The following is a 24,856-nucleotide window of genomic DNA, read 5'->3' on the forward strand; positions in this document are numbered from 1 at the left end:
GTTGACAGGGTAAGATATAATTGTAGGATCAATAAGGTGAGATATAATTGTAGGATTGATTGCATGTGAGAGGCTGCACCAACAATAATTTCATGAAAAAAACCTTTTGAAATGGTTTAAACAATATGTTTTTACTGGAAATCAAAAACTTTTATCAGATGTAACGGTTTCAACGAACTGTCTTACGATACAAAAATCATTAACTGAAATAACTCATGCTTTCATGAAATAACATACCTAGTACTTCTATCTATCCATTCATCATCTGCCTCTGCCTCATCAGTTGAACTTCCACTCAAGAAAAAGTCATCCTGCCTCTGTCCATGAAAAACAAAACTTAATGTTTATACAAATTCTAACTCAATGATTGTGTGGAAAGAATGCTTGATTAGGGATTGTGAATGAACAGGGTCGTCTCAAGATTCCTTGAGGCTCTAAGCAAAAAAGTTTAAAAAACAAATTTTTTTAATATATTTTTAATTTTCTTTAACATTTTTCATTTAGATTTGGGACCAAAAATAATAATTTTAAAAAAATATTTTTAAAATTAGTTATTAAAAAGAATTAAATATTATTTTTTAAAAAAATAATTTTTGATATAAAATTTAGTTTTCTGATGGGTATTTTGATAATAATTTTATTTTTTATTAATAAAATTATTAAATTATTTAATCTTTTTATAAAAATGTCAAATAGACTTTATTAATTTTAATTTAAAAAAAAAAAAATTTGCAAATGCATTTTACTTTGTATTTTATGATAAAAAAATCTCTAATTCATATTATTATCGAGAAATAAAAAGAAACGAGGAAGAAAATTATCAACGAAAGGGAGAAGGGCGTTCTGCGAGTATCGTGGGTGAGGAAGGAAATAATAAAATCAGCTAATGAAAAGAAAAGGCACAGTAAATTTGATGGAGTGAACTATTGGATTTTTAAGAAATATTGAGGAGAAAAAAATTCATTAGGTCTTATAAGAATAGTATTACTAATTGTAAAATAAAATAGGAATTGGAGTAATAATAAAAAAATAAAGACATATGTCAATTTAAAAATGAATTATATTTAAGGCAGAATAAAATTTCATATAAAATTATGATAAGTAATTATTAAGGAAATAAAGATAAGTACAAGGTATAAATAGGAAGTGGAATAGATAATGAATTAATTGATAAGGTGCCATTAATAAATTAGTAAGACATTTATAATTAATTAATATTAATGATGCTAATTTAATTTTTTTTAATATCTTTAATTAATTAATTAATGGACCCCAATAAAATTGGGGCCCTAGGCATAGATCTTAATGGCCTATACCTTAGCCGGACCTGTGAGTGAATAATCAAAATCATGGCGGTCTTGTAGATATCCGCATCAAAACTTCCTAGTTTAGAAAAGGATTAGGGACCTGTTTGGAAGATCGACTCCTTCCAAGGTGAAGAACAAGAAGAAGAAAAGGGATCATGATACTGGTAGCGGTTGTAGCGGAGATGCTTGAGAAGTACACAACGTTGGTGGCACAGGTGCTGGAGCAGTTGGTCCAAAGCGCCCTAGCCGCTTCACGTGCTGTAGCAGGCGATGGGGCCTCTGCCTCGCCAGGCTTCCGACAAGCAATCATCCCTTGCTGGGCTCCTCCTTGCTTGTTACAGAGAGGGAAGAAGATCTTGCTGAGCTCCTCCTTGCTTGCTGCGGAGAGGGAAGAGCTGCGAAGAGGGAAGGAAATTAAAGGAGGCGGAGGTAAGGGGGAAAGGGAAGTTTAGGGTAAAATAAATTAATAGGTTGAGATGACATTTATAAAATTTGTCACGATAGGAGTTTAATATATAATGTTTTTTTAAATGATTGTTTTTAATAATTGTCATTAAAGAATATTTATAGTTGCATCTTAAATCAGATGTCAGTATGAAAATGTAACAATAGTCGTTATTTATAGTAGTGCACGCGTGAGGAGTTTGTTTCTAGGAGTGAGGCATTTGGCAGAAAAATAATTGTGGGGAGGATTTTTACATAAAAGGTTTAGGTAAAAATTAATTAGGAAGGTGAGATAGAGTGAGAGTAGTGATTTTTGAATACGAATTAGTTTTTTTTTAATATATTCATATTTAAAAAATTATTATTTTTAATATATTGGGTTAAATTAATATTTGAAAGTATAAATATAATTAGGAGAACTAGACGAATACATAGAAATTAGTTTCATGTTAACCCGAAGATACTTGGTCCATCAGTCAATTTTATCCAAAACTGGTCGATGGACTAAACGACATCGGATTGATATAAAACTAGTTCCTATATGTTCGGGTAGTTTCCTGATTATATCTGTGTCCTCAAACACCAATTTAACCCAATATATTAAGAACAATAATTTTTTAAACATAATTGTATTCAACAAAAATTCATTAATGTTCAAAAAATCACTGTTCTCAATATATTGATCAAATTGACGTTTGAGAGTATGAATATAATCGACAGAATTAGTCGAATACATAGGAACTAGTTTCATATCAATTCAAAGTCGTTTCCATCAACCAATTTTTCTCAAAATCAATTTTAATTTAAAAAAAAAAAGTAAATGAGTTGACTGATTTGCTCACAATTTTAAATTTTTGATATAAAGAGAAATCAATTCAATTAATAGTCGACTGATTTTTAAATAGAAAATTGATTCAACTGTTTTTTTTTAGACAACTGATTAGGGGTAAAATGAAAAATAATTATATGATTTGATCATTTTAAAACTACCATACACAATTTTGTAATTTTGATACTCTACCCATAGTTATGTAAAAAGTTGCGCCAAACTACTGAAACATAGGGGTGTTCATTATTCGGGTCAATCTATTAACCTGTCCGATCCAAATAATATTCAGATTATTTAATTCGATTAAATAAAATTTGAGTCGATTGAATGAACTGACTCGAAACATTAATTGATTAATAATTAGATTTTGGATATAGCTTTCCATCCAAGGTTTTTTTTCTTATATTAAATGAAAATATTTTATTAAATTTAGAGTTTATATATTTGTAAATGTAAATTATTTGGAGTTTATTTATTTGAAGATCATTGAAAATTTAAAATGAAAAAAATAGATTAATTGATACCTGAACCGAATAATTTGAATTAATTTTGGGTAAGATTTATAGTTAATTCGATTTAATTCTTAGTTGAATTTAAAAAATTATAAAATCTAAATAACCCAAATGGAATAATCCAAATAATCCGAATTGATCCAAAAGAACACCCCTAAGTGAAACATAACTGGAGAAAAGTTTCACAGCAGGGGGAAAATATTGTACACATCTCCCCTCAAATCAAGAAAAGAAAAGCTTAAACTATCAACTTCGTTACAAGTCCATACTCATGAGATCACTTTGAAGAACAAAAAACAAGGCCAGAACAAAAAAAACTGAGGAAAAAAATTGCAATAAGCACAACACAACCTGATTCTGCAAAAGAAAATAGGGCTTGAAAATTTGGTAAACACCAGCTTCTGCCCTTCCAAGTTATTCCAGCTGTAATTTCCTCAGTTCTTACATTTGGTGCGTGCTACTGTATTTTCCTGCAGCATTTGATCCATGGCTATATTGTTCCGACTAAATCCTTCAAAGTGATTATACTCCTTTGAAATATATGACTAGTGTAAAATATATGAGAATGATTGTCCCCAGGCTAGACCTGCAAAAGGAGTGCCACATTGATAACTCTCTGTACTACTTGCAAAATTCAAATTAAACAGCTAAAATAAAAACAAAACAAAAGATTGCAAGTATGTTTTTGAACAATTAAGGGCCATGGAAGTGGTAGATAATCATCATAACTGGTTGCTAAGAAATCTACTATGTTTGGTATGAGAGGATGGAATGGAGTAAAGGGTGAATGAAAATGAAGATCCATGTAATGGTAAGTTTAAATGATCTATTTTATTCTTTTGTTTGGTTCTATTCATTAAATGATATAATGGAATTATTTATACTATGTTTGGTATGTCGAATGGGCTAGGCATGAGTTGTCCGACTTGCAAGCAATGACAAACCGTAAGAGCAATGACAATTATATGCTTATAGTGGTTTCAAATTAACCAAGTATTCATAGAATAACACTCACATAGATGCAAAAAGGAGAAGTATTTTCTTCGGATTGATAGTCATGAAGTGGTTGAACTTCCTCATCCTTCCATCTCCCATATCTGCTGATAGATTAGAGATATTTGCCATAGGTGGGATTCCTGCAAAAGGTCTGCTGAGAACCAATTGTTGTTCGATTGCAACTTGACAACAAGGGACCCTTCCTACCAAATTTTGCATCATCAATTAACAAATCTGTAGAAGTCTTGAAGGGCATTATTTCCCTTTCAAGATCATTTTGTAATGTGTTCTAGAATTTCTGACAGGGATACACATTCCCTTACCTTTGCCAACGACTTTCTTGGTTGCTCCATCTATATCTTGCTCCTCTACATTCCGCCGATCTATTCTTGATGAACCTTTACGAGATAGAGTTTTCTGCGTAAGGAAAAAGGAAGTGTCAACTGCCTAATCAGCCAAGTCTGTTGTTAGTTAGAGAATTTCTTGTTCAGTAAACAAAAGCATTTGTTCAAAGTTACCATCACTTTTGGGCTTGGAGAGCAACTCTCAGAGGTTTGTGTCAGGTTCTCAATATCTAGAACCAAACTTCCCGCTTTATCAAGAGGTGGACCATGGCTCTGCAAGCAACGATGGGTTATTAAAGATAATGACATTTACTTTAAAAGTATGGATTGATATAATTCGACAGAGTTATCAAAGATACTGATGTTTCTTCAATCTATTAACTTGATACGATCGTGAATTTGACAAAACAACAAAATGGTGAGAAATCAAGGGTTTTGCCTTGATAATTAAACTTGCTGAGACTAACTATCATTCTGATTCTGACCCATCAAAAACCATCTATCTATACAACTACAACTAAAACTTAGAGATAACCTGGTTTTGGTTGAATTATTGAATAGTGGATCTAGATCGATCTGTCACACTATTTCCCTGATAAAATGAATTATAATTAGGTACAATTAGAATAGCTAAAAGCTTCTATATTTGGAATGTCATCCAACCATAGAAAAAAGGATTGACCTTCAGCCACTAAATCTACTACATGCCTTTTAAACTGAAACCCCACACAAGGTCAGAATTGATCCTTCAATAAAGATTACTACAAAACCCCATGAGCTTTCCTCTATGATTCTGGCTGTTTCACCCAGTTTAGCCACAAAGTGAACTAGGAAACCATCTCGTCATAAACCTCTCGTTCTTGATATTAGAATTTCGAGCATAAAAAGCCAAGAGGGAAAAGAAAAATGAATTCCACTTACCTCCATGAGAACTTCCTCCATTTCAGCTAATAGATCTGCCAACAAAAAGTCTAAGAGTAAATACATCATCCAATTGCTTTTGGTAATCAACCAGCAAAAATAATGTAGCTGAAAACTCAGGCCCTACATAAAGGGCACTTTTTGGTCTCAAAAGCAATGTAGCTAAGGAAAATAATTTCTGAAAGAAAAAAGTTCAGCTATGTTAATGTGTACCGCAAATATTCCAACAATAAACGAGAGGATAGAACTACCGGCTCAGGAATCATTTATTCCATTTTCAAACAGTGAAGCCTATCCCACAAGTTATAAATAACAAAATTAAAGGCATGCACTCCAATTCTATCAAAATACTTCTGCAATAAAGGCGACAGAAACATCCATCAAGAACGACGGCGAGCAATCGTGGCAAAAGGAGAAGAAAAAACGAAAAGTCGAGACTTTGAAGGGGAAAACTCTCAGCTTTCGTTCCGTTCTCCCTCGAGCAGGGAAATAAAAGAACACACGATCGAATCAAGAGAATGAAGTGGGGAACGAACAACTCGCTGAAGATTTCCTTCTTTCTTTGTCCAAAAAGGCTACTTGCTGATCCTATTCTCAAATGCTGGCATCGATCGATGAGAGTGTGGCCTGACTCGGCTAAATGGGGGGTGTTGAGGCAGCAGAGAGCTATACTGAAACACAGAGCTGGCAGGTCTGCCAATATTTAATTCTCTCTCACAAGCACACACCCACTCATAAAATATAATGTGACTGCAATCGAAGTAAAAGCTGTGTCATTGCGTGGAGAACCCGTGCTGGTAATGCTGTGAACTTGAGGTACGTTTGGCACTTAGCAGGGAGCCGAGCTCTGAAGCAATAATGCACGGCGACGGTGGGGAACATAGCTTCTTTAATTTTACTCCATTTCCACCACCTTTTTAACCTTTTTGCCCAGCGAAAGTGCTCTTTTCAGAGATCGAAAGGTTAAAAGATAAATCAAGACGTTTTTTTTTTTTTTTACATAATTAATTATGCAAATGCATAATCAAAGTTTTATTATACAATGGTAAAGCACTTGATAATTAAGAGGTACAAAATTTAAATCTCACTAGGTTTCAATATGTTACAGTGTACTTCAAACATATAACTCAGGGAAAGATTCTCTATCTGTTGTACATAACAAAAAATTGCATCTCATTGCAATTATTTTGTTGCATTTTTTATTTGCTCCTATAAAAAAAAATCAAACTGTAATTAATTTAGCAAGTGCATCTAAGCAGATTAGGTAAAAAGTGCTAGTTATAAGATTTTTTAGAATATATAAATTTCTTAAAAAATAGAGAAGATTAATACAAATTTTGACATAAAATTTTAAAAATTGCAACATGTATTATAAATTTAAAAAATGTAAAAAAATATATTATGTAAAAAATATAATTTAAAAAATATATAATATATATATTTATTAAAAGGATACATATTTTATAGGTTTAAAAATAATTGATTTAGTTAAAATTATAATTACTTTCTCTTTTAATTTTAAATATGAGTAAGTAGAAGAGTTCAATGGAGTTTAGTTATACTTTTAAAATTACTAAACATTTAAAAATTATCTTTTGCCATTTTAAACTCAAACGGTTACATAATAATCTTCTATTCAATTGTTAAATATAAACAAACAAATGCATTCTGTGCCAATATTATTTTAATTAAATTTAGAATTATAAATTTTATTTTTTAAAATACATATATAACATTACAATTTTTTTAAAAAAAAATTGGCAGAATGTATATGGCTTTCCTTTTTTTTTTTTTGAGAAAATTTTATATATTTTTTATGATAAATAAAAAAATGATCATTAACATTACAAAGACAAAGTAGCTTTTTGGTTTTTTATAAAGAAAAACTCTTGTTTTACTCTACTGATCTTCATGTGACGGTGCAGAAATGCATCGTAGCTTCATCCTCCATTGGCTGAAGTGTTGGCTAAGGAAAAATGAAGGCGGTAGAGGGTTCAAAAGGGGAATAGATTTAACTCAAGAAGATTGTTGATGGAAGATGGTCCCCGCCGACATTGCTGGGATCATGTAGAAAGAGTGACTGAGAATGCATCAGAAATTAGTCTAGCTGGGTCCATCTTCCGTTGGAACTTTTCTCGATCCAGATTTGACCTACTACATGTACAAAGGGCAGAGCATGTCTGTCATTTGGGGTTGGAACTTAGAAAGGGACTACTCATTATCAACCCACTCACGATTCTGAGCATTGAATTCCAGAACTGCAAAATCGAAACCCATTGGCCTGACTGAAAATTTTGGATAAGATGTAGTGATATATCGTTTACAACCACATCTATCATATATGAGATGGTTGTATAGATGAAGCAAAGAAACATCACAAAGAAAGGCTAAAAGGCATTAAAGAATCGAATGTACAGGTACTTGTACCTCTTAGTGGCGATTGACAATAAAGAATACGCAGAAGAAGAAAACTGTAAGGAAGAAAAGATGACCCCATTTTAATCATTCCTTAGCTGATCTTCAGTTAATTCACTCTGGATGAAACAAAATGGTCTCGTCCGTTGAGTGGAAATTATACACTTAAAAGTCAACAAAGCCCTCATGTTTTTCATAAGCTACTGCAAAAAGTGTGGAGAGCCAAATCTTGAGACGCTAGAAGGGCATATGACAAAGGCTATGCAAAATGAACACAGTATAATCTGGAGTAATCAGTTGAGCATCTGACTTAACAGTCAGGGTCATTTTGCCAAATTCCATCATTCAGCAAGATAGTAGGCCAGGGAACAGTTTTAGGACAATCCGCACACCTGAAGATATCAGAACCTTTAGGTGCTGGGTGTGATAGGCGATTCAACACTTTTAAGAATCAGATATGACAGCCAAGGAAAGCCTCCATACGCAGAATAAGAGATATACATTGTGATGAGTGTGATGACAAAAATGAAGCGGAGTGCTAATCATTAGATCTCTCTTCCAAATTCCAATTACTGTATTATTATGCTAGGAAGAGTACTGGCATGAAATTCAAGCAACCCCTAAAACTTGTGTCAACTAAGTATTTAATCAAAGGAAAAAAAAAACAAACTTGAGCTTTACTCAAATAAGAATAATGCTCAATATTGGCAGAAAAAATCATCGAATGCGTATACAGAAAAATGCAACAAACATAAAGACAATGAACTAAAACTTTACCTGCCCGTCTACTTATCTACCAGATCAACTGTTTTACTCACATGATCATTAAGAATATGCATAAGAGCTCTCTATCTATTACACTCCTTGTTCAATAGCAGAATACACAATAGAAGTATGCCTATCTATTCAAAGTGTCCAACCCAATGACATGCTTAATTTCTCCTCAATTCATAACCAATATTATTTTGCATCAGGTAAATAAAATTTAAAATAATTGTAAACTAGAAGAAGCAGATTTCCCTCTTAAGATGTTTTCTCAAAGTAGATTCCAATTTATCCTCATACAAACCTGATGAGAAATGCAGTCACAAGTTTAAATTCCAAGTTAACATATGAACACAAACATTTATAGGTCAGAATATGAAGCCCATAGAGGAATGATGTATTATCAACAAAGTAATTAAACAATTTTTTTTTAAAAAAAATCCAGTATATTTAGCTGACAAACATTGAGGACAAACAAGCCCCTAAAATAATCCAATGTTAAGAATCATATAACCATACAAGGCACCAAACATCTAAAGTAGATTAGGGTTCATAATTCAAGTAAAGCTGTTACAAAGCTGTGGAGTGCTCATAGACCAAACCCAACACCTTAATTAGAATTCCATATCAGTGCCTAACTGCTAAAGCTACAAATAACAATAAACACATATCGACCTTTAGTTCAAGTGTACATGCTAACCAACATGCTCTGATGCTCAGTGATTTAAACTGTGAAAGACATCATAATTTATTTAAAAATATATATATCACTAATCAATTTGGTTTGGTTGATCCATCATGTGTCATAACAAATCAAAATGTAAAAGAGAACTTTACTATTGCTTGAATCATTAGAAAAACAAATGGAAGGTATCGGCCTAGAACTTTTACTAACTTGATCTCATTGATACTTAAGATAAATGTTCTGTAAAAAGAAAGTAGAAAATATATAGATATATACATGAGTTTTATAGACCCTAAATTGATTTATTTTATAATACTGATTTATTTTTAAATGAAAGATTCTATTTGGATCATCGTCTTAAGTTTCACATGTAAGGATGAATCCATGTGAACCATTGCTGCAATTTCTTCTCGATTCTTCATGATGATAAATCAAGCTACAGAAACTACAGGAAATCTCTGCTTAGTTTTATGATTTCAAATCTGATGAGAGAAGCACTCCTTAGGGAATTTTCTTCAATCATTAAGATACACTCTATCTTTAAGACCATGTTAAATGCCCCCAGGGCGTAGCGCAGACGGTGGGCGCATGGTATCTCTGGCGTAATGGCCAGGGGTCGATTCTCAGGAACTGACGACCTGCGGTTTACCCCGCCATGCGCCTATGGCCTGTGTACCTGCATGAACCTCCCTCCATATCCGTGGGGCCGGCACTAGGGGGCCGCTAAGGTAGCGGATCTACCTTTTAAGACCATGTTAAACGATTTGCTGCCTATTTTCTAGAATTTCCCTGGCTCAGTATAATTATAGAAGATTATAATTATTCCAGTTGATTATAAAATTCAGTAACAATTATGTAACTGCAATTTGCCAAACATACACTATTCCAGCACAATAGACCACATATGTTGATACCAGATTGCTTCACTGATCTGAAAAAATAAATTATTGCAACAAGGATCAAGCAAAAGTAGACTTCTCAGCTAAACTTAGAGATTCTACAAAGATTGATTCACACTGTTGGTTTAACTAACATTGAAGCAACAAACGACACTACCAAACAGCTAGTAAAATAATCTCCAAGAGACAAAGGTGAGCTTCAGTCTATTTCTGTAAATAGTAACAGTAGTAACTAGAAATCTTGAAGAACACAACGGTGACCTAGTCCAATACCCTACATATGAATTCTTGAAACTTAAATATGTAGCATGGTTAATCTCAAATAAGAAAACAATAGCCCTCAATCCATTGTTGAACATATGGATTCTCCAAATTAACAAAAGTAATGTTTTTCAAACAAGAAGATGTGAACAAGCACCAACAAAACGACTGGTTCAAAAATCCAAAATTAGTGTGCTCCATTTCTATTTTATTTATTTTTGGCCTTTGAGCACAGACGATTCCTGAGTTCACATTGACCTAATTCTCTCCCAACTATCCGACCTTGCAAGAACATAGTATATTAAGAAATTGAATGGTGACCTTAAGAAGGGAAGCCATAATAGTGTTACCATAAATATGCTAACTGCTTTCCATGGTAATAGGATTATCAGTTCCATGAATCATGGAATTATGTAGCAGCATCAGAAACAAATAACATAGGGAGTATACACGGCATTAACAAACATTTGAAGTTAATCCCAGACACAATATTAGACCACATTAACAAGTCGCAACAGGCATACCTGGTATACAAATAAATGCACGCATCATAATATATAGTGACTCCCCACCTACATTCATATAGAGCAAACCCTAATTTCCCTCATACCCTTCCTTGACGGAGATTGAATCAGTAGCCGGGATCTTGACGTAACCCGCTTTCTTGGGGTTTTCATCCACATCCTCCTCGTCGCTGTACGCGTCAGAGTCGTAGATCTCTTGCCGATGGGCGACGAGTGACCAGGCCAGGTACATGGTGGCGGCGGTGAGCGCACCGCAGCCGACCCCAAAGAGGAGCCCGACGAAGACCACAAGGATGTCCTTGGCCCGCTCTTGGATGGAACTGAATCCAAAGGCCGCAGGCCTAGCAGGGGCGACCTCGCGTTGAGGAAGGATGAACCTCGTCCGCGGTATCATCGAGGGGCGAGGACCGACGTCGGCGGAGCGGGAGGAGGTGATGATGCGGTAAACGGATATGGATCCGGAGACGCGAGGGTTTCCGGGGAGGGCGGCGTCGGTGGTGGAGATCGTGTAGGTGATGAAGAGAGTGTTGCAGGGGTGAAAGGAAACGCCGGGGCGGGCTGTCACGGAGGCTGCCAGGAGGCTGATCAGAGCGAGGAGGAGAGGAGTGGACCCGCTGGAAAAGAAGCAAGAAGCCATCGCCGATCGGAGGAATGGAGAGAACGACCACCGGCGTGGAAGGGGAAAAGACTTCTATTTGGCGATGGTTGGCTTTCTGATTTTTATGGTAGACTTTTGCCGTGAGATTTCTAGAAGATTAAATTGGGCCGGCCGACCATTCTAAACGGGCCAGATTTGTTTTCTCAAGGAAAAAAACCGGCTTCTTCTCTAAACATATGTTCAACGCAAAATATATTAGAAATAAATATTTTAGAGGTCTATTTTTGAATATATAAAAATCTTCACTTTTCTCCAAACGAATATAGTTAAAAAAAATATATAATTTAGTGAAATAAATGCTTATGAGCAAATCTAAAAAATTTAGAGATATTTTTACCTGCAACTAAAGGAATCACAAAATTTAATATTCAACTTCATTCAAAGCAATTTTGAAGGAGGGGACATTGCCAAATTGCTAGAACTGAGATAATATTTATCTAACACTTGTATTTTATTTTCATGATACGACACTCCGGAAATATGAATTACCAAGCTAAAGCACTGTTTTTGATTGCTGAGACAAGGAGCGAAGTTAAAGATCAAGAACAAAGAACACCACTATGACATTATATGACAACCACAATCAGGACGACTCTGTTGGATTTTCCGCAATCTATTGGCGAGATTTAAGACAGTGTCGAAATGAATTCGTCGACCTGAGCGTTCATCTTCCTCGACAGAAACTTCATGCAGATTGGCGGCTTCACTTGTGCCAGCGCAAGCACAGCCTGCGGCAGAGTCCATATCCCGTCGCCGCATATAACACCAGACGCCACTGCCGGAGCAAAGGAATCTGCCTTTCGCTTGTCGATCTTTTCCCAGACGAACAGTATGACGCTTCCGATGAACATGTCGATGGCGAAGTAGGATCCGATGTAGAAAGGAATAGCCATTGCCATTGGGATCGGTATGAACCGCGCAATCCTCGGGCCGACGAGATCCCTTATCAAGTTGATGACGATCGCGAGGACAAAGAAGACGTAGCAGAGCGTGAGGCAGTGCTTTGGAAGAGAACCGAAGCCGTCGACGCCGAGTATCGCCATGTTCCGGTAGATGATGGCATAAGGCGCAGGGTACTGGCTGCCTTCCGTGCCGATGTCTTTGAAAGCCTTGAAGAAAAGCCAGAAAACACTCGGAGCGATCACGCATCCCATCGCCGTCCCAATGATCTGGCTAACAAACATAGACCGGGGAGAAGCCAGAGTCAGGTAACCAGTCTTGAAGTCCTGCATAAGATCTGAGGCAGTCGAGACGATGCTCATCATAACACCGCAAGCTGCTAGGGCGGCGAGAACACCGCCGTGAGAGCCAGCCCAAGCTCCGATGACAAAGATAGCAAGCTTGCCGTAGGTGGAAGCCAAGGACCAGTCCGTAAGGCCGCAGCCGTAGGCGTTGCAGAATGCTAAAACAGGGGCGAATATATAAGCGACGAAGATGAAGTACCACTTGAGTGGGGGGAAGATGAAAGGAAGAGCAATGATAGAGATCACGGCAACAGCCACATAGCCGGCGTATGCTACCCACTGTGGAATTTGATCTTTGAGGAAGACATCAGTTCGCTTTTCGTCATCATAAGAGGCAAGAGCAGGCGAAGGGCTATCATCGTCCGTGACGGGAAGTGTGCTGGGACCTTTGCGCCAGGCGGAGACGAAGGTAGAGACGGTTCGGTGCAGGACCTTGACGAAATTATAAAGGCCGTCGCCGAGAATCATGGCAATGCCTATGAAGACCTTGTAGCCATTCAAACCATGAAGGCTACTGTCTGGTGTATCAGCCGGATACCAATGACCTTTTTGGTTGTGTATAAGAGGCCACATGATTCCCCATGAAAGGATACCTCCGAGGAGGACAGATACGTTCACGAGATACGGGCAAATCATTCCAACGCCCACGTAAGTAGCAGAGAAGTCGAAGTAGAACCTGCAGGATTAAGAAATAAAGGTTAGGCCACAAATTTATATATATTTTAAAGAGAAACAATTCAGGCTACCTGTGATCGTAGGCCTTAAGGCCGAGGGTAGGGAATGATACAAAACCACAACCATCACTTGCAGTGTAAAACCATTGGAAGAATCCCCAGAAGAAGCTACCAATGAAGCACTTGCCGAGCATCCATACTTGCTTCCTAAAAGGAAAAATCAAGTTTCAGAGATTCAAGATGAACAGAGAGAAGAAAAAAATTCAAATGTTCCAAAAGATTTTTTACTTGGCCAGCTTTTCCCCGTTCAATGTATGGAAGCCATTGATAAGGTAGGCAGTAGCAGTGCCACTCGGATAGATCAGCTTGTAGTCAATGATCATTATCTGAAACAAGTTTGAGTAAGCATCATGGCGGGCATAACCATGTTCGACGTTCAAAAACTTGGGAATCGAACTAACCTTTCTGAGCGGCACAAGAGAGAACAAACCGAGAAAGCTGACGACAAACATAAATCCAATCATCCATCCTAAACTCGGGTCCTTTATGTTCTGAGGTTCACTTCCTTCAGCTGCTTGACCAGCAATTTTTGAGCTCATACCAAAAAGATAACTTCCAAAACCGCCTGTCCAGGAAAAAAACTAAGACTTGGTAGGACGATAAAATTGTTCGATCATATTCTTCAAATGCAGTACGAAGCCCATAAAGCAGAAAGTCTAAGAAATCAGCTATCTGATCTCCAAATCGAAGTCTATCGCTTTTGCATATTTGTTTCCTTCTAATGTCCATAAGATCTTATTTTCTTTTTCGATCTTACCTCAATTAATTCCTTCTGATGGGAAAAAAATGGAGACAGAAATTTACGATAAAACGATATTGTTTTTTTAGAAAAGAAAAACAAAGCTAACAATAAAAAGGGCAATCTTTATTCGTTTTGGATGATTAAATTTCAATATCTTATGAGAATCAAAAAACTACAAAAAGGATGACAAAAACAGGATTCAAAATCGTATTTTTCGATCCCATCAAATCAAAAACGAGAAGAAATCAGAAATTTTTAGGAACTTAATCGCCATTCGAGGTCAATAATTTCAATCCTTGGAGTATTTGCATTGACAACATCCTAAGATGATCTACAATGAAACAAACTCAGAGATTAAGAAGCCGAAAATATTCACTCCTGCATTACAGAGTAAACCGCGATCTCGAAAACCCTAGATGGAAAAAAAAGTCGGATTGCGAAATCACCTTTAGCGGACGTGAATAACCAAAAAGAGGGCAAAAGCAGCGATTTTTAGGTTTCGGAATGGCGTACCACTGAATGCGAGGCCGTAAGCGGCGACGACGCAGGTCTGGATGACCGTGTTCTCCTGCCGCGTGAAGGGAGTCCGAAGCAGCCCGGTCTGCTCGAGCACCTTCGTCCACATCTTGATGAAGAAGAACCCGAGGAGGCCGGCGGCGACGTTGAGCGAGGGGATGATCCCCGTCGTCAGGTTCAGCTTCATCACAATGACGCTAAACATCACGGAGAGTAAGAAGCTCACCACCAGCGCGCGGAACGTGAGCTGCTCGCGCCACGGCGGCACACGCAGCCCCTCGAACGCCCGCTCCACCGACACCTCCTCCTGTTGCTCCGCTTCCCCCTCCTTGTCCTTCTTCCGCTGCCGCAGCTTCTCTTCCTCGTCCAAACTCCGCATCTCGACCTCCTCTGAAGCCATGGCGCGCGCGTGAAGGGGAAAGAAAGAAAGACAACCACTTCAGAGACTGGAGAGGAGGAGGCGGATGGAGAGACTATTTATGGAGAGTGAGGGAGCAAGGAAGAATCACGGTCCCGTGATGCTCGGAATCAATAGCTGGCGAAAGGCTGCGCTTGATTCTGGTGAATCTTCGAGACAGGCCGCTTCCACTGCCAGGGGATTGGTCGAAATCGGGATCAACCCAAATAAAACCCTATAATAATAATATTACTATTATTAATTATAGTATTATTTATTTGCCAGTGGTACCGCGGCAGGCTTAGTTTACATATACGGAGAGAATTTAATAATATATTATAACACAGTTTAAATATTATTTATTTGCCAGTGGGACCGCGGCAGGACGATTTTTTAGTTTACCAGAAATATAGGGATCGAATTTTCAATTCGACGAATTAATGGACCGAGAGCGTTTTTCAAAATTAATCAATTTAAGTGAGACACTTAATGTCAGCCCAAAATAATAATAGTAATAAAATTATTTAATATTGATTCTCCATTGTATCTTATATTTATGTCCAAATCTGTCTCCGGTAGGTGCAGTGGAACTAGGTTTCTCACTCTAAAGACGTTTGATTAAATGATAAGAATGACTATAGGTATAAATTTTATAGTAGGATGAAATGAGAATAGGAATACAAATGAAATCATCAAGTTATATGAGTTTGGTTGATTCTCATAAATCTGATAATCATTCCCAAATTCACAATTCAAACATTATCTTTTACTATCATTTCATTTTCGTATTTCTAAATTCATCAACCAAACACCTCCTAAATTTTGATGAAAAATAAATAAATAAATAAGAATCTAGCTCCGTATTCTCCGATCAATGAGAGTTTGATATCCATAGCCGAGCTAATAAAATTATACTTCTCTTCGTCTTCGCTATAAATTATTGTGCTCTGCCATATAACTCACTATTCAAAGTTAATAAAATGTCTTTACATCAATTTCTAGCTGACATAAAAATCATTTCTATGCAAAAGATTACTGTGGTAGAATAAATATCCTCTATGATATCATCTCTTCCTCCTATTTAAATTTAATGTCTCGTTAATATATAGAATTGATCGAAATTTATAATACTATCATGTAAAAGATGATTTCGTTCATTTGAGCATCATTCACTGTTTAAAATTAAGAGAGATAAATCATAATACCAAATGATCTTCTAAATGAGAGGATATTTAATTCTCGAGAAAATAAATTTATAAAAATTGATCTTTATATAATAAAGTAACTTTGTCATCCTAATATCAACACAACCACACCTTAGCGGTGAAATTTATAATACTGATTAGTTATCATGCACACGCATTTCATATGTAATATAATACATAAATACATATAAATTAGTGTTCTAAATCCATAAATTGGACTTGATAAGAATGCGTCAGACTCATACAATAATGCAACACAAAGACGATTCATTTTCATAAAAATTTAATTTAATTTTTTATAATAATAACATTTAATCTTAGCCAAAAGGTCAAGATTTAACGTCATCAACCCAAACTATTTATACAAAAATTTACATTCGTATTATTGTCAATACATGAGGAATTAAATATAATCATGATAAAAAAAAATACTAACATAATTTTATTTTAAATTCAATTAAAATTAGTCAGTAAAGATTTGGAATTTTTAATAAAATAGGAAGATAGCAACTAAGTTGGTTCCACTTGATTACGTAATGATAATTTTTTTTCTTTCTCCATCATTCGCTTTGTTTTTTCTTTCTTTGTTATTTGCTATGTATAACAATAGATATTTTAATATTATTTCAAATGAAAATAAAAAATATATATATATTATTCTATCTAAAAGATCTTCTTATAAGAGAGAGACAGATCAATGGTTGCCTTGTGACAACTAATTCATATGGAAATTTATAGAACATAATTAATAATAAAGAGAAAAAATATTCACGGTAATAAAATTTGATGATTTTGACTAAATTTGATCAACCAAACAACATTGTATTTGATGCATGATGCTATTTTGGCATACAATTAGCTGTTCATAGTGCCAAATTAATAAATAGAACATGTGACAGACAGTGTGAATTAAACCTTGCCAATGCTCAACGTAAATACCAAATTTAGAAATCAAGATAAAGAATGCCTTCAAAAGAAGGTACGCCATAATTTCATACCAAAGAAATTCCTGATGAAAAAGGTATATATATCTAGCCCTAAATTAATTAAACTGTTATTAAAGCAGTCCAAGTAATCAATATATAATTTTATTTTCAAAATGATTCATAAAAACCAATATTAATCACTTAATTTTATTGATAAGTGAATTTAAATTTATATGAATTTAACTTTTTTCTGTTTTAAATGGAAATTTTGATAATCAAGGGTTGGTTATACTTATACTGTTTCCTCCGATGGTATCTCTTAATTTCTGTCTTGTTGTAGGGTTTTATGGTGTTCTAGCCACGAAATTAGTGTGACTTACAAAGCATTTTCCACTAGCCAAAATTGTTTGGGTGTAGTAATTATTTTTTAAAATGTCATACTTTATATAAGTAACTAATTTTGAAGATTGACAATATTTCCTGATTCGATCGCCTAGTGGGAGTTGTAATATTATTGACATAGATGGCTTCCACAATAGGTGATGCACTCAACATGTCATGCATTCTTCATGCTCATTGCAATTACTTAATTAAAATTGTTCTAATATTAGTTTTTTTTTATTAGAATTAATGCACATTGTAGCATTTTTAATCAAATTTAAATAGTCGTAGTCAATATTTAAATAGTTTTGATAATATTAAAATAGATCCATTTGAATAAGTTATGATAGTTTTATCTAAAATTGTTACCAAGCTATTGAAAGTAAGCATTTTAAAAATAAATAATATAAGCATCCTTTTAATCTTTTTTCCAATCGTGTCCTTTTTAATGATAAAGAAAATAAAGGACACTTTCTCAAACTAGTTTTCATTGGAAAAATCTTCTTTTTTTTTTCTGAAGCGTGCATGCATATGGCAAAAGCACATCCTACGCATCCTTTATCATCGGTATCATATCGATATAAAGAAAATACGACAATTTATCAACGAGCCCACTCAACTTTTTAAATTGATAAAAACTGCATTTGGTAATTGTATCTCTCTTACCAATCATATGTAACTTACACCTCTTTCTCCCTTCCTCTCTCTGACTCCCTCCCTCTCTATCCACTCATGGAAAATAAAATTTTCTCCCCTCGCTCCGTTTATTCGACTCAAATTTATTTTTTTAAAATATCACCTCCAAGAAAATTTTAAAATAATAATAGATAGAATATTTAAACTCATTATAACTTGAGAAATTCACATAACTTAAAAATAAATGTAATCAGATGTCTTTAGATCTATCAGTGGATTTCGATCGAAACTCACTGATTGACTTTACATCAATTATACTCATTTCCAATTATGTAGATTTCTGAAGTTGCAAGTAGTTTAAATATATTATTTATTTTTATTTCAACTTTTTCGGAAGTGTTACGTGTCATTGAAAAATCGGTTGAAATCCCACATGAGCTTGATATGAACTCATATCAGACCCACGTTGAGTATGATATGAACTCATATCAAGTCCAACATGGGATTTCAGCCGAGTTTAATCAAAATCCACTAATTAATTTAGAGATTTCGATTATATACATTTCAAGTTCTGTGGATTTTTGAGGTTGGAAGAAGTCCAAATTTTACATCCATTTCAGGTCCTATGTATTTTTAAATCTGCAAGGAATCCAAATATGCCTTTATTGTTTATTACTATTTTTCCGAATATGTTAAAATATTATTGAAATAATGGGCTAAAATATAGATTTATGAGGTTAATTACAAAGAATTCAAATATGCTATCCATTATTTATTTTCGGCATTGTTGAAATATTATTGAAAGAATTGACCGAAATCTCACATTGGACTTTATATGAACTCATATCAGACTCAACGTGGGATTTTAGTCGATTTCGGTTGACATATATTAATTGACGTAGGGAACTTTTATTGCACTCATTCTAGGTCTTATGATTTTTTGAGGTTACAAGGAATCCAAATATGTCATTTATTTTAGCTTCTCAGGGTGTGTTAAAAATTCTATTGAAAGAATTGACTAAAATCTCATGTTGAATCAGAGAAGTTAAAATAAAGAATAGATGACATATTTCAACTCCTTGCAACCTCAAAAAATTATAGGACCTGAAATATATGAAATCGTAACTCTCTAGGTCAATTAATGGATTTTAACCAAAATCGGGAGCTCCGATTACACTCATGTCAAGTCCTGTGGATTTCTGAGATGGTAAGAAATTCAAATATATCCGTCATTATTTATTTTGGCTTCTCCAATCCAATGTGGGATTTCAACTGATTTTTTAATAATATATTAATATCTTTGGAGAAGTCAAAATAAACAATTGAGTACATATTTGGACTTCTTACAATCTCATAAATCCACATGACCTAAAATGGATATTGATCCCGTCTGGAAGCTAAGTCGGATGAAGGCGGGCCTCGATGTACTGGAAGTTGACGGAAAGTCGCTGCGACGTCCAATCTACCTGGCAATCTCCGGAAGGGTTCACACGGGCGGATGACAAAGGGTGATGACTGGGATGATGACGCTAAGGCTCTGCGCACACTCAGACGAGCCCACGAGTCATTAGAGACCAGAAACCAGGGAAAAAGTCCCCGGATCAGGCCCTCCGATGCTCAAGTCAGGTACTTTTTCCCTAGAAACACAAAGAAAGGACGAAAAGTAAAGACGAGTAAGAAATGACGAGTGAGCGTACCTGCATAAGGGACAAAGCATCCCTTTTTATACTGCAACGGATGTTTTTGGGGTCTGGCGGGTGTCAGGGAATGTCGGTTGTCTGGCTTTGTCTGACGGTGAATGACAAGCGACACCTCCTCATAGGCCGACGACAGAATCAAAGGGGTAATGAGCCCCGACTGTTAGCATATTCCCTTACACACTGATTAATCTCTGACAAACCGTTATAATTCCCTTGCTTGCTTGTCCTGTAGTGTCTGACATCCTCCACTCGTGATTGCTAAGCTAGACCTTTACACTTGTTAACCTCGTTCTGATATCTTGCTAACCCCGATCTGACATCACCTCCAGACCTGTGCTTTGAACCTTGTCCTATGCATCTCCTATTGTCAACCCTTACCGGTCTTGTCTATTACGTGTCACGCCCTGTATACCCTAGTTTGGTTATGTTCATACCTACTTCCAAGCTGTACGTCTGACTTCGTTTGTGCCGACCTGTATGTCTGCCTCTAACTTTGTTTATCTCGGACCATGAGGATATAAATCTTGACCTGTATCCTTGGCTAGCACATCTCGACCTGTACATTTTATCGATCTACGTATCCTGAGTCATAAGGCTATAAATCCTGACCTGTGTGCATCGGTCTGCTTCCACTAATCTTGAGTTCCGACCTGTGCTCTTCGATCCCTTTATCCCATGCCGTGAAGATATAAGTCCAAACATGTAAGCCAGGTCTGTAAACCGACCTGCTTCTATCCTTCATAATTCATGGTTTGTACATCCCGGCCTGTATATTTTATCGATCTACGTATCCTGAGCCATAAGACTATAAATCCTGACCTGTGTGCATCGGTCTGCTTCCACTAATCTTGAGTTCCAACCTGTGCTCTTCGATCCCTTTATCCCATGCCGTGAAGATATAAGTCCAAACTTGTAAGCTAGGTCTGTAAACCGACCTGCTTCTTTCCTTCATAATCCATGGTTTGTACATCCCGACCTGTACACCAGGTCTGTATATCGACGTGCTTCTATCCTCAGTTATCCATGGCTTGTACATTCCGACCTGTACGCCAGGTTTGTATTCTGATCTGCTTTTGTCTACTATTATCCATGGCTTGTACGTCCCGACCTGTACGCCAGATCTGTATTCTGACCTGCTTTTGTCTACCGTTATCCATGGCTTGTACGTCCCGACCTGTGCGCCAGGTCTGTATTCCAACCTGCTTCTGTCTACCGTTATCCATGGCGTGTACGTCCCGACCTGTATGCCAGGTATGTTTTCCGACCTGCTTCGGCCCTTGGTTATCCATGGCTTATATATTCCGACCTGCTTCTGTCTACTTTTATCCATGGCTTGTACGTCCCGACCTGTACGCCATGTTTGTATTTCGACCTATTTCGGTCCTCTGTTATCCATGGTTTGTACGTCCCGACCTATACGCCAGGTCCGTATTCCGACCTGCTTCTATCTACTGTTATCCATAGCTTGTATGTTCCGACCTGCACGCCAGATCTGCATTCCGACCTACTTCTGTCTATTATTATCCATGGTTCGTACATTCCGACCTGTACGCCAGGTCTGTATTCTGACCTGCTTCTGTCTACCGTTATCCATGGCTTGTACATCCCGACCTGTACGTCAGGTCTGTATTCCGACCTGCTTCGGTCCTCGGTTATCCATGGCTTATACGTTCCGACCTGCTTCTGTCTACTGTTATCCATGGCTTGTACGTCCCGACCTGTACGCCAGGTCTGTATTCCGACCTGCTTCGGTCCTGTGTTATCCATGGTTTGCACGTCCCGACCTGTACGCCAGGTCTATATTCCGACCTGCTTCTATCTACTGTTATCCATAACTTATACGTTCCGACCTGCACGCCAGATCTGCATTCCGACTTACTTCTGTCTACTGTTATCCATGGTTCTTACATCCCGACCTATACGCTAGACCTGTATTTCGACTTGCTTCGTCTGCTGTTATCCATGACTCATATGTCCCGACCTGTACGCCAAGTCCGTATTCCGACCTGCTCCTATCTCATGTTATCCATGCTTGTACGTTACAACTTATACGCCAGGTCTGTATTCCGACCTACTTTTATCTATTGTTATCCATGGCTCGCATGCCCCGACCTGTACGTCAGGTCTGTATTCCGACCTGCTCCTATCTACTGTTATCCATGGCTTGTCGTTCCGACCTGTACGGCATGTCTGTATTCGACTTGCTTCTATCTACTGTTATCCATAGCTTGACGTTCCGACCTGTACGTCAGGTCTGTATTACGCCAGAGGCCTTCCTTTCCTAGCCTTTACCAGGCCCGTAGGCTCAGTCCTTCGCTGTACCTGGCCTGTGAGCCCAGTTCTTGATTGTTATTGGGGTTAGATCTTATCCCACTTGTAGTCCTCTCCTTTGACTGCCCCGTCAGCTGAGACTTTGGCCATGGCTACGCAAACTTGACTTCTGACATCCACGTAAGCTTGACTTCTGACCTCCACGGGGGCTAAACTTCTGACCTTCACATAAGCTTGACTTCTGACCTCCACGGGGGCTTGGACTTCTAACCTCCACGTGGGCTAAACTTCTGACCTCCACGTAAGCTTAACTCCTGACCATTCTGTGGTTTTGACCTCTAACCACATCATCTTACTGCCTCCACAATCATGCACCGTATCAGATACAATCAGAGCTTTCTAAGCCAATTAGTATATTTCAATTGAAATTAGCTGAAATCCCACGTTGGGCCTGATATAAGTTCATATCAGATCTAATGTGGAATTTCAATTGATTTTTTCAATAACATTTTAATATGTTTAGAGAAATCGAAATAAACAATGAATGATATGTTTAAACTCCTTACAACTTCAAAAATTTATAGAACTTAAATGTGTGTAGTCGAAGTTCTTTATAACAATTAGTGAATTTCAACTGAAACTCACTGATTGACGTAGAGAGTTCCGATTCAATGCATTTCAGGTCTTATGGATTTTTTATATTGTAAGAAATTTAAATATGTCATTCATTATTATTTTTGATATTTTATGATATTTTGAAAAAATAAATTTTCGTTCAATAAATTGATAGATGAATGATAGAGGAGTGATATTTAATTTTTACAAGTGGAGAGAGAGATAATAAATTTTCGTTGAGTAAATTAATAGATGAGAGAGAGAGAGAAGAGAGATATTTATTTTTTACAAGTGGAGCGAGAGAGACGGAGGAGAGAGGAGGAAGAAAAATATTAGGAGGGATAAAATAGGAAGAACAAATAAATTAGTGCATCCTTTAATACTTCGTACAGTATCATAAATTTTTAGTCGGAAAGCTATACTTTTACTTTTTAATAAACTATCAAAACATACAATTAAGAAAATAACTTACTATGACCGAATAGCCTTTATTTATTCTCCAAAATCTCTCCGCTTTGCCTATGGAAAAGATTTATAGAACGTGAATTTGATTTTTTTTGTTTTTTATTTTTAAGTTTTATTCAACACTCAGCGAGAAATCACCCTAACAAAAGGCTATCAATGCTGCAAATTGGAAAATAGGTATGGGTCACGAATGACCCATAAATGGTTCAAACTCTAATGTAGCCTGTCTCATCTCCTCACTTACCATTGCATATACCGGGACTTTTTTTCAACATATTTCTATTTTTTTTAATTAACACTAAGTATTTAACTTATGCAGCTTAATTCTAAGATGATCAATCTAATCCTATAAAAATTTTCTATTGATTATCAGGATAAATCAAAAGTACTCATAGTGAACATGTTCATCAATTTAATGATTTTAGGTCAATCGTCTATTTAAAAAATATTATATATTAATTTGTCAAAACTAACCCTCATTCTTTATATGTCTGGAAATTTGAGAATATGCTCCTAGGCTTATCTATGTGCTTCCATTCGCATAGTTAAGTTATGCATCAAATTTTTTATCGATGCATATTTTTTATCCAAAAAATAAAGTTTGATCTTGTCTGAAATCGAAAAAGAGAATGTATTAGGTAAGTAGCTCCACTGTTATTTGAAAAAAGACTCTGAATTGAAAGAAAACAACACCGAGCACTATTGCATGTCAAAAAAGAACAAGTGGGAAATAAAACGTCAACAACCGTGCCAGGGAGGGATCCCTAGTATAAACACTCTGACGCTCAAGTCAATGATTGATTCAGAGAGAAAAGAATACAAGGAACAAAACAATGAATAGTGGCTATGAGTGAGTATGGTTGTGTAGTGTTGCGTTGTGTAATATAACATATTTGCATTTGTAGATAGAGACCCCTTATATAGTAGTGTTGATGCACCTTTGTGAACGAATATCAATATGTTTCTAAAAAATGACAGACCCTTCTTAGACTATGACAACTTTTCAAAAATAGGTCCATCGTTTTTGTGTTTTGTAGGGTAGAAATTTCCTCGCACAAATGACACAAAACGTCAAAAAGGAATATTAAACCATTGAGTTAATGAGTCATTTATATGCTTAGAGGATAGGCTGACCGAGTCCCCTTTGTCGTCCGATCAGACATCTTTTTCGCGGATGGGGTCAGTCGGCTAAGGGATGATGATCTTCTCGAAGAGTCGACCTCCACTCAGCCTCCTCACTCGGCTCAAGAGTCCAGTCAAACCATATATCCAACATATCCGATCGGACCATAGGTCTGATCGGCTAGATCACTTGGCTTAAACATGTGATCTAGCCGTGAGTGACCAAGCATGCTTGCTTTGGATGACCCTTATATAGATTGGGACTTCCTCAATCGGCTGGACCACCCGACCCCATATATATGTGCTAATTTCATAGTAGTATTGACTTTATGAAGGCAGGGA

At 36.4% G+C, this 24,856-nt stretch overlaps 3 protein-coding genes across 6 annotated transcripts; all 3 read right to left on the reverse strand.

Annotated features, from left to right (window-relative positions):
• Positions 1–3,209: 3,209 nt before the first annotated feature.
• Positions 3,210–6,118, reverse strand: LOC121967635. 3 transcript variants are annotated; one of them, XR_006107821.1, is made up of 6 exons: positions 5,890–6,118; positions 5,354–5,388; positions 4,607–4,705; positions 4,412–4,505; positions 4,108–4,287; positions 3,210–3,678 (listed from the first exon to the last, which is right to left on the reverse strand). XR_006107821.1 is itself a non-coding variant. In XM_042517985.1 (6 exons), the coding sequence occupies exons 2-6, from the start codon at positions 5,372–5,374 to the stop codon at positions 3,615–3,617; spliced, it is 399 nt and encodes a 132-aa protein (XP_042373919.1). In that variant the 5' UTR covers positions 5,375–5,388; positions 5,890–6,117; the 3' UTR covers positions 3,210–3,614. The 3 variants fall into 3 exon arrangements, 2 of the variants coding, with proteins under 2 accessions (XP_042373919.1, XP_042373918.1); XM_042517985.1 differs by having other exon boundaries at positions 4,108–4,228; positions 5,890–6,117; XM_042517984.1 differs by having other exon boundaries at positions 4,108–4,291; positions 5,890–6,115.
• Positions 6,119–10,972: 4,854 nt separating this feature from the next.
• Positions 10,973–11,539, reverse strand: LOC122055213. The gene has a single exon (XM_042616587.1). The coding sequence runs from the start codon at positions 11,537–11,539 to the stop codon at positions 10,973–10,975; it is 567 nt and encodes a 188-aa protein (XP_042472521.1).
• Positions 11,540–11,978: 439 nt separating this feature from the next.
• LOC121967636 (probable metal-nicotianamine transporter YSL12) lies at positions 11,979–15,391 on the reverse strand. 2 transcript variants are annotated; one of them, XM_042517987.1, is made up of 5 exons: positions 14,794–15,391; positions 13,940–14,103; positions 13,767–13,864; positions 13,551–13,685; positions 11,979–13,480 (listed from the first exon to the last, which is right to left on the reverse strand). In XM_042517987.1, the coding sequence occupies exons 1-5, from the start codon at positions 15,194–15,196 to the stop codon at positions 12,187–12,189; spliced, it is 2,094 nt and encodes a 697-aa protein (XP_042373921.1). In that variant the 5' UTR covers positions 15,197–15,391; the 3' UTR covers positions 11,979–12,186. The 2 variants fall into 2 exon arrangements, with proteins under 2 accessions (XP_042373921.1, XP_042373920.1); XM_042517986.1 differs by having other exon boundaries at positions 13,767–14,103.
• Between the last annotated feature and the right edge of the window lie 9,465 nt (positions 15,392–24,856).

Source organism: Zingiber officinale, chromosome 3B, assembly GCF_018446385.1.
Source record: "Zingiber officinale cultivar Zhangliang chromosome 3B, Zo_v1.1, whole genome shotgun sequence".
Classification (NCBI taxonomy): domain Eukaryota; kingdom Viridiplantae; phylum Streptophyta; class Magnoliopsida; order Zingiberales; family Zingiberaceae; genus Zingiber; species Zingiber officinale.